At 37.5% G+C, this 17,610-nt stretch overlaps 1 protein-coding gene across 6 annotated transcripts in view; it reads right to left on the bottom strand.

Moving 5' to 3' along the window:
* Positions 1-17,610, bottom strand: part of LOC130565689 (GDP-L-fucose synthase-like) — a 38,414-nt gene that overhangs the window by 3,748 nt on the left and 17,056 nt on the right. For 3 of the 6 annotated variants that reach the window (XM_057352677.1, XM_057352676.1, XM_057352674.1), the window contains 3 exons: positions 1,245-1,393; positions 1,008-1,122; positions 783-911 (listed from right to left, as the gene is read on the bottom strand). In XM_057352677.1, coding sequence (XP_057208660.1) covers positions 783-911; positions 1,008-1,122; positions 1,245-1,393 — 393 coding nt within the window. Of the gene's footprint in view, positions 1-782; positions 912-1,007; positions 1,123-1,244; positions 1,394-15,837; positions 15,897-17,610 lie in introns of all 6 variants that reach the window. The other 3 variants (XM_057352679.1, XM_057352678.1, XM_057352680.1) reach the window with 2 other exon arrangements.

The raw sequence follows: 17,610 nt of genomic DNA on the forward strand, positions 1-17,610 counted from the left end.
GCCCATGGCAAAATAACACCACGAAACACCAAATGAACACCGCGTACATACAAAGTAGGCCACGACACGACAAACCATTCTCCAACCGCACGCTACACACATCGATTATAGTATGGAGCGGGTAATTGCTTAGCTGATAGCAATCAGGCCACAGCGATCGTGTGCAAACACGGCACTAGCTTGAGCAGAAGGCGCTTAGACTGGATATGTGTTAGGTGGCGTGGGTGGAATGTTGTGAGGTGTGGGGAGGTAAGGTGGATGTATTAGGTGTCCAGGTCGTAGACAGTCGATAGATGAGCGAGTAGTTCGCGCCGAGAATGTCGCAGCGCGCACACACGGAACGAGCGGCACCTTATGTAAATGGAGTAAGTAGGGATTTTCAAAGTTATTGATGTGGTTGTTTACTCGGACGGGTGTGCGCTCGACACTCGGTAGCGAAAGTTATAGTGAAACACAGTGCGCGTGGCTACGCGGCACGGACAGTGGCCACACACACACACACGTACATACAAAAGTACGCACGCACACGCACACACACACACACACACACACACACACGCACACACACACGTACATACAAAAGTACGCACGCACACGCACACACACACACACACACACACACGCGCGCGCACAGTGAGAGCACACATTTAAGATAAAGGAGAGAGAAGCACAGGTCATTAAGTGAAACTTTAATTACCTAATTAAGTAAAACTTTAAAATTCTACTTTAAACTTTAAAATGTCCTGTCCCACCCACATACAAGAGAAAGTGTGTTTGTGTACCATAGTCTCGTCGATGGGATAAGTTGTTTTATCAGGGAAGATGCATGTGGACAGACAGGACACCACCTTCACCACCCCGACCTCATGAGACGCCTGCAGCACGTTGTCATTGATGCGAATGTTATTTCTCTGAAATGAAGAAACACGTAGAGTGAAAATACATTTCAACTGTACTGCCTTGTGTTAAAGACACAAAGTCAGATTGAAGTAAATGATAATAATTACCCAGAAGTCCAGTTTCTGTCTTATGTGTTTGTAGACTCCACCCACCATAGCGGCCAAATGAATGACGTGTGTCGGACGATGCTTCTGAAAGATTGCTCTCGTCTCTTCAGCGTCTCTGAAGTCAACACAACAATTACAAGAACATCAGAATCAACAGAAAATTATATAAGATACTAATGATACTAATAACAGTAAGATTTATACGTCTCTGGGTGTGTTTATTACTGAAGGTCTTACATGAGATTGGCATCTTTGGATGACAGGAATATCCACTCCTCTCCTTCTCTTGCTCCACCCTCCTCCTTTAGCACCCGCTCGATGGCTCGCCCGACCAGCCCGCTGCCACCCGTCACCAACACGCGCATCGCCACAACCTGCCCTTCCATCTGACAGACACCGAGAGAGAGACAGAAAGAGAGAGACAGACAGAAAGAGATGGTTTGAATTTAGAAAGCTCTTTATTACATCTGCAAGTTTACAAGAGGAAACTCATGTCAGTAGTAAAAACAAAATTATAAAAAACATGTAAAGAGCAATTCATTTTCATACACAGAACACAAAGCCCCTCTACTACACCATTTCAGTTCAAAAGAGCTAAGATCGTCCACACAGAGCCGGCCCTCCCTATGAGCTAACTAAGCTGCTGCTTAGGGCCTCGCCGCCACGAGGGGGCCCCCAAGAGAAAGAAGAAATTACAACTTTTTTGTGATATATTCACTACACACACCCATTTTCTCACATAGGGCCATACCCACATTTTTTTTTGTGGTGAGTGTCAAAATTTGGGAAATTACTGACTAAACGCAACATTGCAATATCAAAACAAGTGAGGTGGCCAATCAAATGAAAAGAGGCAGGAGTTACTGGTTATAGAGCCGAGCAGTGACCAATCAAATCAAAGAAGACGGAGCTACGTCTTCAGCTGGTTAATCCCACCGGTCACAATTGTGATCTTTTTTTATTTCTGGAAGCTCTAAAAGTGTTGTTGTTGGCTTTGGGCGAGAAATTAAACTTTTTAATTAAGACAATAATTTTTTTCTCCATTTAAATGTATCAATGTGGATACCTCTAGATGTGCACACAGGAAGTAAACTGATCTGGTCATATGACCTTCCACACTAGTCACATGACCAGATCAGTTTACTTCCTGTGTGCACATCTAGAGGATGTCTTTAGGAAAACAATGTCAATATAAATGTAATGTAAATGTCTTTCTCAGACTAAGAAAAAATAAATTAAGTAAAACACTTGAATTAACAGATAGAACTATCATATTCTGTACATACTCTTTAAAGGGTCCACGGTTGATATATTATAAGAATGATACTCCTGCATGTATATTTTGTATCTTTTAGAGGTTGATAGATCTGGATAGAAACATACACTTATTATTCTATTTCATTTATTACAATATTCATCTATCGTATGTATTCATTCATTTATTTTATTATTCACTTCTATTCGTATTATTTGTTCCTTCCTTTCCTGTTGTTTAACCTCGTTGGGAGTTGTATCGTCTCTTATGCTGATATGAGTATCCAATGGTCTCCATCTCAAGGTTCATAATAACGTCATGAGACAATGTTTTGATACTGTAATCTTGAATGGTTAAAAACACATATTGAATCTGTTTCTAGTCAGACGAAGTTTGACAGCGCTTGACTGAGCATTAAAGCACAACTGAGATTATTCAATAAATCATTTTTCAGTTTATTTAACATCACTTCGTCTCCTGCCTGCTGTTCTTACCTTCAGCGCTGTATCTCCCTGGTGGTTGGGTTAAAGTATTGACTCACGACGGAGTTGATATTTCCAGGTTTAATAAGTTCCTGACGGAGAGAGATCTAGTGAAACTGGACTCAAATTTTAGATCTAAAAGATCTATAAGCCATATCCCAGAGTTGGATCTATCAAGGTGTACATTTATTAACTGTCACATGTGACCTGTTGTATAACACAATGTACTGTCTATCTATCGGTCTTTCTGTCTATCATTCGTTTTGTCTATGTAGTGAAGCTTGTGACGAAAAAAAGCGACCAATGATCTGCTGATCTACTCTGGTATAATACCTGTCGTTTATGCCTCCTGGAGTACGTCATGGTCAAGGACCCGCCCCTTTACTTGTATTTACTTGTGCTTATGTCTGTCTGTCTATCTTTTGATCTATTGACCTGTACTTAATTCATTGTATATTTCAGTTTATAATGAAGCTTACAATAATTTTGACATCATTTTTTTCTGAGCCAAACAATGTTTACTTTTTTGTTAACGGAATAAAACCCTAATTTCATTATTTCAACTATTTAACCCACTACTTGCTGGAGGTTTGACATCATACACTGCAATCCTACAAGTGTGATAGGGCCAGCGAAGCTTTTCCAGTTTAGACGTGATTGGTGGTTCTGGTCATTGATTGTCCTATCATTGGGCAGCGGGAATATATAAATTACCGATTTTATGATAAACCACGATAAAGACGTCCAAAGGTTAGTAATATCATGCCATATTTTAGTTATCATTAAACCGTACCAACTTATCGTTACTAACGGTAAATACTGTCCAGCGTCAGCCAAAGTTAGCAACAGTATAACAGAGGCGCATTATGAAACGCGGGTTTTGTTCATTTATGTCAGGAGTGCAAAATAAACAAGCAAAATAATGTTATTGATATGAGACATCCTCGTCTGCTGCCGTTTATTTGCGATTACAGGGCTTGTTCGCTCTTATGACTGCAGGTGTTTATGGGATGGGTATCGGTATTACTACTCTTATCCATACTGCTTATCGGTCTGGTACATTAACGGTATTCTTATCGGTACTTTTTGATATATAGATATGTCTTCTTGGGGATGGACCAGCGGAATCCGAAGGATCGTGGGTTGGTTTGCTGCAGCTTAAAAAACATTTCAAAAAAGGGTAATTTAATTTGACTCTAAATAGTTATGTATTTGTGCATGTTTATTTTGTGTGTACTGCACTGAATTATTTCAGTTCTCAGTGTAATAATAAATGATAACACATATAGGCTGATTTATTTTAGCGGTTAACTAATAGAAAAGTGATTAAATGTGTAATGTCCTTTCACCCATATGGAATTAGCATAGTTTTAAGGTTATGGAAACCAGTTTGTAAACGAATTTACAGTTGTTTTAAATAGGGTGAATGGCATTAGCATATACTGTATTATATAAAGAATGTCAGAGATGAAGTAACGTCTGTTAGCGTTCAGCATACAGTACATACCCAGAGGCGGATTAACCATATGGGCACACATAGATACATTAGACATACATTATCGGCACTATAACATCTTATTTCGGACGCATGCCATGTATATATACCTTTATTAATCAGTGCTAATCTCCGCATTTGTAGTCGCCGCTACAACAATGCGCGCTGCATCGTTCCCGCTTCCATCTGTTTGAAGATTAAAGTGTAGGCTACACGAAAGACGACTCGCCTAATAGCAGTCACTTGTGATTGGCTGAATGTTAATTCACTCAAATCTATGTAACTAACCAGATAACATGGGCGGGAATGTTGGCGGAGGTGTGTTGAAAAAGAGGACAGAACCATTTTTATCTGAAGTGGGGGTATTCCCGCACATGGTGCCACACCTATTTAGCGCAGATGCGTGACTTAAGTCTTAAAAACAAGTGCTTATGTACATTTATAAAAAAATATTTTGTATTGCTGGTTTATTTGGTGCCCCTAAAGTCCTGGTGCCCCTGGGCACTCGCCCAATTGCCCATAATGGTTAATCCGCCTCTGCGTAGAGCTAAGGCCACTAGTTAAGGTCCAAACCTGGGTTTTGAAGTGAAAGTGAAGAACGGTGTCATCACTATAGCAATCAATTCATACGTGTCCTTTTTAGTGGAGTACACTTTTATCGCAGTACTTATGTGGTAATTTAGTAAGAAGAATATACACATACTGTGCTTAAAAAGAGCGTTTGAATAGCTGTATAGCAGTTAAAATAGTAACAATAACGTTTCATGTTATTTTTGTGAATAACCTTGCTATACATTGTAATCTGGTGAATGCCACTTTGGTGAATTAAAGTCCCAATGTCCTGAAAATCTGTACATTGTTCCATTGTCCCCCTAATGTGAATACATACATGCAAACTATAGTGTGTGTGTGTCCCTGTACCCCCACTTTGTGGCACGCACAACATTTACACCTGTTAAAAAAATTTTAGTGATTTTTTTTCATTACATCAAAACCTGAAATGTAACGTTACAACAGAAAGCAGGTGCCCCTTAACCAGTGTTGGGTAAGTTACTCTGAAAAAGTAATTAATTACTAGTTACTAATTACATATCCAATAGTGTAATTAGATTACTGTACAAATTACTCTCTCCAAAAAGTATTTAGTTACTTATTACTAATTACTTTCTATATCCTATATCAACCTTGATTAGTTAAGCGATTGCAGGATAGACATGAAACGGCTTATTTAATTAATTCAAATAAATAATATTAAACTACATAAAGTAGTATTATTAACTGACCAAAGTATTACAAATGTGAGAATTATACATTAAAGCACAGATTTTAAAGTTAGACTTTGAATTTTGATGTCAATTCCACTACTGCACACACATATATTACACAAAGTATTTAGTTTAATTATATCAGAAGTAACTGTACTTAAACTACAGAAAAAATAACAGTAATCCCTTACTTTACTTTTTCAAGGGGAAAGTAATTAAATTACAGTAACTAATTACTTAGTAACTAGTTACACCCAACACTGCCCTTAACTACAGTAGGCCTACTTGTTAAAAATGCTTGATGAAAAGAGTTGGTTTTTGTGTTCTATTCTACAAATGTGTCATGTTAATGTGTAATTCTTGTAAAATAGTATATTGTAAATTGCTGAGTTTCATTCTTATAAAATCTTTTAATATATACATCTTTTAATGAGTGGATTCTTGCGGGTTGATGGGGAGGCACCTCTGGGGCTGTTGCCCAGGGGCACCATGAGGTCTTAATACGCCTCTGTACATACCTGACCTAGATTGGGCCAAGATCTGTCTGTACATGATGCACTTTTGACAGGTGCTTTGACAGATAACTTGTCAAGCAAAGGTTTTGTTGCACTTGTGGCAACGAGCATTGTCACTGTCAGCATCAACCTTGGTGAAGTGTAAGCACACTTTTGAACGTTTAGTTCTCTCCTTCATCGTCACGAAGTTAGAGCGTCTTTCTTCTGTACGGCTGGCTGTTCGTGTGTGTGTGCGCTGTGTGGACACAAACTGCGCGAGAGACACGTGACGTGCCGCCTCGCGCGCTCTGCTGGGAATAACGAGTAGCTATGCATGCGCCACAGACTAAATTCTTGGTGTTATTGAAAATTAGAAACTATTGTTGAGATAAAATGTGCAAGATAATGTAAATGTAGCAATAACATATACCATTTTTTCCTGAGGACCGAAAGCAGAACCGATAAAGGCGGAGCTTATGGATGCTCTGGTATTTCAGAATTTTGCCCCGGGGCCTGTTTAATACCGGGTTTCGGTACCCAGCCCTAGCCACGACACATGCAGACATTTCTGTTGCGTTTAACTGAATGTCTGATTTACTTCAGGTTGTGTTCAACAAAGTATCAGTACTTTTTGGATATTTCCAGCACATTGTAACAAAACACACGATAATACTGATAATGTTGTTTGCTATAACCGTGATGTGGTAGAGTTGCCCCTCGCTTCCGTGTCATAGTCGCCCGTCAGGTATGTTTGGCGAGGTTGGCCGAGTTGTTCGTGGCATTCGTTAGTTTATGTTGATTTGTTTTCTTTTAGAAAAGAACGTTGAAGGAAACGTTGTGGCTGGCAAGTGGAATGGTCGCGATGTGTCTTTAAGACGGTGTTTATAATAAAGCAGTGCGGTTTTGTGTCCGTTGCAGTCCAAAGTTTGAGTGAGCCGAGTCAAATCCCAGAAAGATGGAACGAGCCTACAGTTTCTCAACTTGTTGTCTGTTCGCCTGATTGATTGGGTTCCCGGAGATCTTACCCTTACGATATGTGGTTTTAAATGTAATCGCTGTTTTGTATTCGCGGGGAGTTATTGATCCGTTTAACTGAGAATTTTATTACAGACTGATCTGTTGTGTTTTAACGGTTCTTGTCCCTCCCGTGCATACATTGATCCCAGATAGACTGAACGAGCCTGCAGCTTTCCAGCAAGTTGTTTACCTGATTGTTCGGGTTTTAGATCTTATGGTATGTGGTTTTAAATTTTGATTACGACTTCGCATTTATGTTACGTTTCCTGATCTGTCTAAATGTTAACTCCGTTACAGACAGATCTGTTGCATCTTTGCAGAGGTGTAAAGAGCACCTGAAAACCATACTTAAGTAAAAGTACAGATACCTTGCAGTGAAAATTACTCCATTACAAGTTACAAGTCACCAATTCCAAAACGACTTGAGTAAAAGTCTTTGAGTATCTGATTTGAACAGTACTTGAGTATTTTACTCATACTGAATGTAGGCTCAAAGCAGCACTAGTCCTCAACACTTAAGAGACACGTCAGTGAAAAACTAGAAACAGTCGATTCGTGAGGAGAGCAATCGCATTTATTTTCTTAAATCATAATAAGACTGAACACCTCAAAATTGCAACAAATCATGGCCGACACCATAACCTACGTCATTACAAACACCTAAGACTCATTTAATCTAAAGTGCTCATAAGTAAACCAAAGTCCTTCAAAAAGGTCTCTTCAATATAACAGATAAATAAAATAATGTTAAGTAGAATTAAAAAGTCAAAGCCTTTTTGCACTGGACATGCTGGTTTGGGCCTCATGGCCAGCTGCAGTCATGTCCTCATTTCACATACACTGTTAGCCCTCACCTGCCATTTCTACAGTAATATACTGTATTGTCAACACTGTTGCCTGCTAGTTACTGTAGGTGTTTTACAGTAAACTACTGCAATGGCTGTTTGAAGATACATTATTAAAGAATCTATTAATGCACTTAAGTCACACAGTCTTAGATGAACACGTGTAAATAACAGATGAACACAATAAATCTGTCAAGATTTCACCAGAGGAGAATTAAACACAAACATCAATAACATCTTCACATATTACAGACACCACTTTCACTTTATTTCTGTCATCTGTGTAAGATCTTATTGAGATTTAACTCTAGTTCATAGTGGTTCAATTGTGTTTTAAGTCACCATTATGGCGATCAGTGTTTGCTTTGGTTGGACTCTTTGACTTTCTTGTAGCTTTAAAATGTTCACTTATACAATAACACTGAAAGGGACTTTACAGGAACCGCAACTTTATGTTTGCTTAGTAACTGAAGATACATCTGAAAGAATTCAATCATTAAATAATAATAATATAGCATTTAAGATTTATTAAGATATGTTTGGTAACGTGATTACATGTTATAATGGAAAGATCTCTGTCAGAAAATCTTTCTTTGCAATTGAGACACAGTTAGACACTTGACATACAAACCTCATCAATGGGGACAAACAATCATGAATGAGTTTTGTACTATGTACCCAGCATGCATTGCAGCATGAAGCTGTTCAGTTGATTGTCACCATTGTTGAGATTCATATGTGGATTGTTCATTTCTCTGTGTCCGACTCATTCTATAGGTTAATATTTTGTCTATATAGTGTGAGAGCACTTTTGAAAATTGAAATACTATACATTCTTTTTACTGGTGTACATCACTTCATGGCAATAGTCCCACCACATGGTCAAATTTTGAGCAAACATGTTTAGAGCACATTTAGGAAGAGTTAGTTTTAAAAATAAGAGCTTTTGTAGATGTGTGACCTACAGTAACTAGCTGGCAACAGTGTTGCCAATATATTACTGTAGAAATAGCGGGTAAGGGCTAACCGTGTGTAAACCGCCAGCGATTGACTTCTACCTGATACTGCACTCATATTCATATAAAGAAGCCATGTTGACAAGTTTTTGTAAGTTATGGCAAAATCCACAAGATTGTAGTACCTTCAATGCCCTGTAAATGGCAATATTAATTATAAGATAGGTGGCATGCAAAATGTAATGTGTAACTGCATTAGTCATTACAAATGTAGTGGAGTAAAGAGTACATATACTTGTTCAAAAATGTAGTCAAGTAGAGAGTAAAAGTTGCTAATATCTTTAATACTCAGTACAACTACAAAGTAGCCAAAAAGATACTTAAGTACAGTAACTAAGTACATTTACTCCAATACTTTACACCACTGCATCTTTGTGGGCGATTAGCTGCCGTATGGCTGGGGCTACGTGGGAATTATCGTCCGGAGGCGCTGTTGCTTTGCCTGAATTAAACAGGTATTTTTTAGCTTTCTTCTTTTTTTGTTGTTCTCCCTCAAAAGCGGGAGTCTTCTTTTCTTTGATTTCTTATTGTGCATTCTTTTTGTTTGTTTATTACTGCATTCATTTGATTTACCTTTGTTAATTATATAAGCCCTTTTTCTTTGTTATTGTGTGTTGAGTTGTCCTAATTATTTTGTGATTATTATCCCTATTTTCATTTTTTGGGTTTGTTTTGTATCAGTTATTTTGGTATTTTGCTTTGTTTGTGTGTGAACTTGTGAAGCTGGGAGCAAGTAGAGTGTTCCTCGTCCTCCAATCTAATGTGTTATTACCTGTAATAATACAAACACTGTTTTCAAACTAAAGAACATGTTTTTTCCCCCTTTTTTTTCAAGTTAATCAGCAATGATAGTGTACACAACACACTTTTCTGTAGTGCACTGTAAACAGGGCTCTGTAAATATGTATTTATGTACTATGTAACTTTTATGTACATCATACAGAGTAGGACGTCCTCAGACCTCAGCGTCAGTACTCAGATATCACATCAGGCATCTGGTAAAACGGCCTCAGGCTAAAAGGCATCAGGTCTCATGTAATAAGGCGTCAGTTGAAACGGCCTCAGGCTAAAAGGCATTAAATGGAAAAACATGAAAAGGCATTACATGACACGTGACCCCGCCTCTCGACTGATGACATGCTCGCAAACAGTTCCCAGCAGTAATTTATGGACCTTTTGACAGATTTGATTTGTAAATGATATAATGAATATCTTTTTAAAGATTTTTTTTACGAATTTTCAAAACAAAGTGTGGTCAATATAACAATTACAAATCAAATCTGTTAAAAGTTATTTAATGTTATTTAATGTATAATGTACATAGTGTAGGGAAAATATTCTCATATATCATTCACATATAAACAATAATTATATATATATATAATATAGTTTGTGTTTCCACTGTGTTTGTGAACTTTTATGTTACTGTGCTTTATAGTCCTTTGTAGTTTTTAGTGTTAACAGAGGGTATGGACGTGTCGTTACTTTACCATGTGAGCACGCCGGAGAGCGCCTAAACCCTCATCAAAATTACTGCTTACATTGTCAAGAGACGTAATTCCGCGCAACATTTCAGTGTCCAGGAACACCTGATTCCTTTGTAAGTCGTAGTGAAGCCGTACGGATCGCCGTCGAGTCCAGCTGCTTGTAATCTCAGCAAATAATTGTGTGTTTTAGTCCCGGTTTCTTTGTTTCTCCTATTCTCCTCAGCCATTTAGCTGCTTGTTTTGCATCCAGGGGAGCGTATCCCAGGGTGTGTCCCGGCATGTTCACATGGGAAAGTGAGATCAATGCTTACCCTCTATTAGTTCCTCCAGGTGTGTCTTGTTATCTTATAGTTTCTATGTATTTAAACCTCATTCTTCCCTTTGTCTAGTGTGAGTTGTATGTTTGGTCCTGTTCCCAGTGTCTTTGCTCAGTGCCCTTCGGATAGTTTCTTTGCTCTTTTATTACTCTGTGTTTTTGTTTATTAAAATCTTACTGCATGTGGATCCGCTGCCTCCCTGCCTGGGTTACTCATTGTTACAGAACGACTCGCCAACAATGGATCCAGCAGTCCCTTTGGCCCGTCTCAGCCAAGGTAAAAATTCCCTTGAGGACCATGTACAGACTTTCTTGGACATTGCTTATTTTTCCAAATATCTGGACTGTGTTCTCATAGAACTGTTTTGTGATAGTTTAAATGATTAAAACAAACACCGCATCTCCCGTTATTTACATTTAAATTTAGTCATTTAGCAGACTATTCATTTCTGAACCTGCTGAGCTTCCTGCCTGCGCCAAGATGGCACCTCTGAGTCTCCGAAGCCCCCTGCCTCGTCCAAGATGGCCGCATCTAAGCTCCCTGCATGCCTCGTCCCCATCATGGGCCTGGCCCTTCATCCCGCCCCCTGCTCCACCACCCTCCTGGACTTTCGTTTTTATGAGCGTCTGGTAGCCGCTGTTATAACAGCAGAAACAACTTAAAAAAAACTGTGATGATTTTATGGTCAAACATATATGACTGAATACGTCAACACTGTAAAAAATTCCTGTTAATTTACATGGAAATTTAACAGCAAAATGCTGTATTTGTTTAATAGCAGTATGTTACTGTTTTATACAGTGCATTGTGGGAAGACTTGTTCACTTCAGGTTAGTGGTTGAACAACCACAGTATGTCACTGTTATTTAACAGGATTATACCATATTTTCCTATCTGCGCCATTTTGGATTATCAGCATGAGGTACGTCTGCACCTTTATCTATGGTTGTAATATATTTAAATTAAATGTTAGATCTTAAATATCCAGTGAAGTTTTTATTATTTAATAACATTTCCTGTTTTAATCAGGCAAAGTATTTCTGAAAGCAACGCTAAGATATGCTGGGTAGCAGAAAACTTCTGAAACAGTGACTGGGTAGCGTTAGCTTAAACAGGAGATTCAAATGCTCGTGACTAAAAGGTAAGAATTACCCTACATTTAATCCAACCTGTACGTTTTACTAATATCTGTGTAAAAGATGAATCGGGAACGATCTAAATCAATTATTGTTTTTGTGTAGTTACACTTTTAATGTGCGCTTTCTGTCCATGTAGGTGAGAAATATTTTATATTGTCTGCAAATTCGCCTGATTTTTCATGTTATCTTAAAATCCATTTAATATCGTATGTTACCCACTGATTTATTATAGATCAGTGATGCTATCAAGTATGTCTAAAAGTTATAAAGATTCGGTCAAGCTGTTGTAATACATGCTGGTAAGCTTTCTGTGTGCATGCATTGATAGTAAGATACATTAAACAGATAGTTTATTAAATATTTATGTTTTGGTAACTGGGTAGGCCTATTATAAGTAAAATCCCTAATTATTGTCTGATTACTGTGCATGTGTCAATTTCAAAACCACTGCTGGCTTGATTGCATAACTATTAGCCGCACAACAGGGCGTGTTGCTCTTGCACTTTCATTAACAATTTTATCTTTTTTAGCTGGACTCAAATGCATCGGTAAATCATTAAATAGACACTGATCGGTTGCATCTGCTCTTTAAATAATGTTTCCCTGTTATTTCTTCGGGGAAGCATGTGCTACCCCTGTGACCAAAATATATATTTCTTTCCAAGGAAGAAGTCTAATGGCTCACTTTGCAGAGAAGCAAGTTTTTCTTTAAATTAATTGTGGTTGTTAGTTCTTATATGAACAAATGTGTAGGAATGCTTCAATCAAATATGACATATTTATTACTCATATGATTCGTATGACCATAATTCTCATTTTTATTTTAATGGAGAAATGATGTCTGTTTGTTTCATCAACACAAGCAGGGTACCTTAAAACTCTAAAAAGGACACAAGGGAAACCATTAGCTTAAGACTCTGGTGATTTTTTTTGGTCCAAAAGCAGTCTGATTCCATTTACAGAGGTGGCCAAAATTATAAGAACACTAGTTTTTTTACCAGCTAAAAAATGGTTTTAAGTCAGTTATTTCTATGTTTCGCTGTAGTCTGTCAGTAGGAAATATCAGTTTACTAAAAGTATTCATTTTGCCATTAATTGTAATAATCCAGTGAGATTTTGTCTGACAACAGCTAGTGCTCCACATAGAGATCTGATCTCATCATCATCATCATCATCCAGTCTGTCTGAAATGACATGAAGAACCAGAACAAACTGAGACAAAGTAAATCCAGAAGACCTGTGGCAACGTCTCCAAGATGCTTCAAGAAACCTACCTTTTAACTGTTGTTGAACCGGCTTGTATGTTGTAAACCATGTTTTCATTTGTTTGTTAAAGTGAGAGTTCACCCACAAATGAAAATTCTGTCATCATTTACTCACCCTCTTGTCATTGTAAAGCTGTATAACTTTTTTTTTTTTCTGCAGAACACACAGGAAGACATTTTGAATAATGTTGGTAACTGGCCCCCATTTACTCGCATTGTTTTTTTGTCCATACAATAGATGTGATTGGGTGTCGGCGCTGTTCAGTTACCAACTTTCTTCAAAATATCTTCTTTTGTATTCTACAGAAGAAAGAAAGTCATAAACGTTTGAAATAACCAGAGGGTGAGCTAATGATGACAGAATTAAAAAATTTTGGCGAACTATCACTAAACCTTTTTGTTTTTTAATTAAATGATTTTTTTATTAACTTTTTTCGTTTTAGGTTAGTGACATTGATTTGAAGCTACATTTGTATTTTATGTTAAGGCATTTATAATGCCTTATTGTGTCTTACTTGTTTTTGTTTAGTTGCTTTACGAAAGCCATTTTTGTATTTTTATACGTTATGGGTGCTTTTTTGTTGCACCATAGTTTGTGCATTAAATATTATAATGATGGCTTGTATTTTTGCCCATTTTATGGCGTAACAAACAAAGCATATAAAATCTGATGTTGAATAGGAATAAAGAAAAGATGAAAAAAGAATAAGTTGGCTTCATTTGTTTTTATCCACAAATATAAAATACAGGGTATAATTGCATTACAATTAAAATAAGTTGACTAGTATGTAAATGAACAGCTGTATGCTGCTAAGAAACATTAGTATGCTGTTCTTAAAACAGTATCAGGCTGCTAAATAACAGTTGTATGCTGTATCTAATAAAACAGTATCATGCTGTTAATTCAAATAACAGTAACCCGCTGTTATTTAACAGTATAAAGCTGGCAACCACAGCTGCCAGTAGATTACCGTTTTTTTACAGGATAATTTTTTACAGTACTGCAGAGTTAGCTACTTTTAGTTGTGTACACGCTTGCACTAAAAACAGAACATTGTGCTTTTGAAAAATAAAGAAAACTTACGGGATGTGCCCTGTCATCTCCTTTCCTTTTACTTATTTGTGGAGCGCTGCTCCTCACAAACTAAACTCAGCAGCATCCCAGCAAACACAGTACGTTCTGACGACGTCACCAATTCGTCTCCATTTGGTCACCTTGACATTACTTTGTGACCACGTTCTGAGGACGTCTTGGCAACGTTCCTTTTCTTAGAATTTTTGATTACATTCCAGAAACGTCCTAGCCACGTCCACAAATAACATCGTGAATTAATCCCATGCAGAACGTTGTAGCAACGCGATGTACTCTTCTTCAGATAACCTGGACACTTGTCATTTGATTAATGAATCTGGTCATTTCTATTTATTATGTTATTGTATGGAAAATGTATGATCCGTGTAAAATCTGTTATAATGTCAAGACCAGTAGCGAACCATGACGTTTGAGCCAAGACCCTCTGTGCACATGCACGCGCAGAGCACAAAGTTGCATTACATCTAAAACAAACCATAATATACTTCTCCCCACCCCACTAATTTGCCAGATCTGCCACGCGGCTCCCCCTCATTCCGGCACCTCGGAATTCACAAATGAAGCACTGCTCATAGCACACGATGAAGTATAGTTTCAAATCAGGTTAAGCCACTGACACACCCTTAAACTCCACACAGCACTGGTTTATTCCGACAAAAAGAAGAGAAATGTACATCAAAAGGGATCACACATGAGCCGCTGTCATTATTGCTGTCAAACCCTCGTTTGTTTATTACAGTAGTACAGTAAGGAATGTTTATAAGTCTATATTAATATTTCCACAAAAGCTATTTTCATTTATCTTTAAAATATTTCTGATGACCTCTGTATACTGTCAAAAAGTGTCCCGATTTACTTGATTTCCCATTTGCATATTTTAGTAACAAAACAGAGAGAGAGGTGGAACCAAGTCATTGCTTTGCAAGTCACAAGTCAGGTCCCGAGTCAAGACAGATAAGTCCAAGTCAAGTCCAAGTCCTCCTCAAGTTTAAACTTCAAGTCTTTAACAAGTCATTAGTTCTCTTTCACCAAATCAGTTTCACTGTTTTAAATAGTATAGTAGATTTATATTAATTTATGTCAGAAAGGCTTCACAATGTTTTATATGAGATAAGGGCACTGTGGTAGAAATCTACTTCACCTGACTGAAGATATAGCTTATAGATAATAGCTGTAGGGACACACCAGCTATTCTAACCATCCTAATTTTGGGTCTGACCTCTATAACTGTAATATTACTGTATACTCAGCTTATATTATAATATACTGTAGAAAATTTAATTTAGGTATTAAGTTATACAATTTTTGTTCTTTTGTCTTGAATAGTATATTCAAGGTATCCAGTAGAATTTGTTTTATCACAAACAGAATGCTATTTTTTATTGAACAATACATTGTATAGATTAATAATTAATTTATAACAATAAATAATTTAACTTTCCAATAAAATGTAAGTATACAACATAACACAAAATATATAATGTTATGGAACAACATGAAGGTGAATAAATGATGTCAGGATTTTTATTTTTGGATGAATTATCATGTGAAATAATGCATTGACTATGAAACTGCCATATTTGAACATACTAATACTAATGACTGGGCAATGTGTTTTAGTTGTAAGAAATGGTTGACTGTTTTCTTCATTATCTCTTACCTTTCTCTAACTCTGTCCTTCAGTCTGTCTAACTCTTGCACCAGTTTGTTCTCCCTGCCCTCCAAAATGAAACAAACATTGTAATTCAATCTCTAAAAATACAAACATATCTTTAAATGTCGTTTGAACTCCGCCTGATTTATGTGTGTTGTATAGGCTTCACTATTTCTACATTGAAACACTACATTCTACAAACATACTTTATGTTAGCTTTTATTTCTGTATAGTTACAGGCAAAAATATGGAGTTTGTATTCAAGAAATGTGTTGTGACAGTCAACTAAAACAACACATTCTCACTCCCGACTCGTCACATATTTACGCTCGGTCAGCGCCCTTCGGCGTCCCTTTTGAACGCGCAGGGCACTCCTTTGGCCTCGTTTTTCGACGTGAAGGGCACGCGAATTTTACCGTTATTATGAAAATGTATATTAGATATAATTTGCAATGATGATGTTTCGGGGTTTAATTTAAGTTTAATGGCCAGGATAATTGAGTTTACATGACGCTATTCAGACAGTTTCACAGTTTGAGCAAGTAATGTAACAGTTTATTTATCGTAATATAAAACACATAATACAAGCAGTCACAATGTCATTCAAAAATATAGATATTTCAAGGGTACCAACGCGAAACGATCGATTTGCGCTAGCCCCTACTGAAAAGATGCGAAACCGTCACCGTCCTCAAAACCTGCACAGTCTTCAGTATCGACTTCCTGGTCAGGGAGCTGTCAATCCAAATCTCACTAACCATTGAGAGTAAATCGGCCATAAATCCGTCCACACGTGAGATTTGTGCCAGAAACGCGAACGAAAACTTGAGAAGCGCAAATGAAAAATCTAGCAGCGAATTCAAAACTATTATTTGCAAAAACAAAACTTAGAAAATTGTTAAGAAAAATAGCAGTTTATTTGAAAATCATGTCAATTTCTTCCAATTGAGTTTATCGTTTTCATTATCAAAGTGTTTTTTTTCTTTCTCATTGTATATTTTTGTTCGTTTTTTTTAAGTTTGCGTTCATTTTTATTGACACAAAAGTAATCCCATAAATTTGCCGGACGTTCCCCCATTCAAATGAAACAGCTGATCACCTCATGCTTACGAAGGACTACCAAGTGTAACGGAGGCCAGCTAGTGTAGAGCTGTGCAGTGTGTAAACCTCACTCCCCGACCAACAGAGACGCTCTAGCGACAGATGCTAGAGACTGCGGTCTTTTTATTTTTAAACATATTTACATCCATTTTGCGTTTTAAAGTAGATAATGATCATTTGATGACAGGTTAGGGCTCTGCGCTGCAATGCAATTCAAGTCGGATATACCACATGCAAACTGACCCATTTCTCCCAACATGAAATGAATGGCTGGGACAGGAGCGTGAGGGAGACCAGGGAGAATAGTGAGCTTTATCATTTCCTACACAGATGGACGCGGTTGAGATTAACAAATCGTTTTAAAATTAAGGTTGAAATGTTTATAATGGCTGCCTCCAAAGAAGTTAAAGTATCAACAGTACTAGCACTTGTGTCTAATTTACGGAGTAATTGTCCGAAATATGAAATAAACATTATGTGGTTTAAAACACTGAAGAGTTTTGATAAATGGCAAACGCGTACCGCACAACACAGTGGGCGAGGATTTCTCTGGCACAGTGCCAACCACAGCGCGGCTCTTACCTGTGTGATTCACTCCAGCCGACCGTGATCACAACTTCGATGTTTGGTTTTAAAATATATAAAGACTGGCATCGGTTACGCATCGAGTCTATTTTT

This window comes from Triplophysa rosa, linkage group LG15 (assembly GCF_024868665.1).
Source record: "Triplophysa rosa linkage group LG15, Trosa_1v2, whole genome shotgun sequence".
Taxonomy (NCBI): domain Eukaryota; kingdom Metazoa; phylum Chordata; class Actinopteri; order Cypriniformes; family Nemacheilidae; genus Triplophysa; species Triplophysa rosa.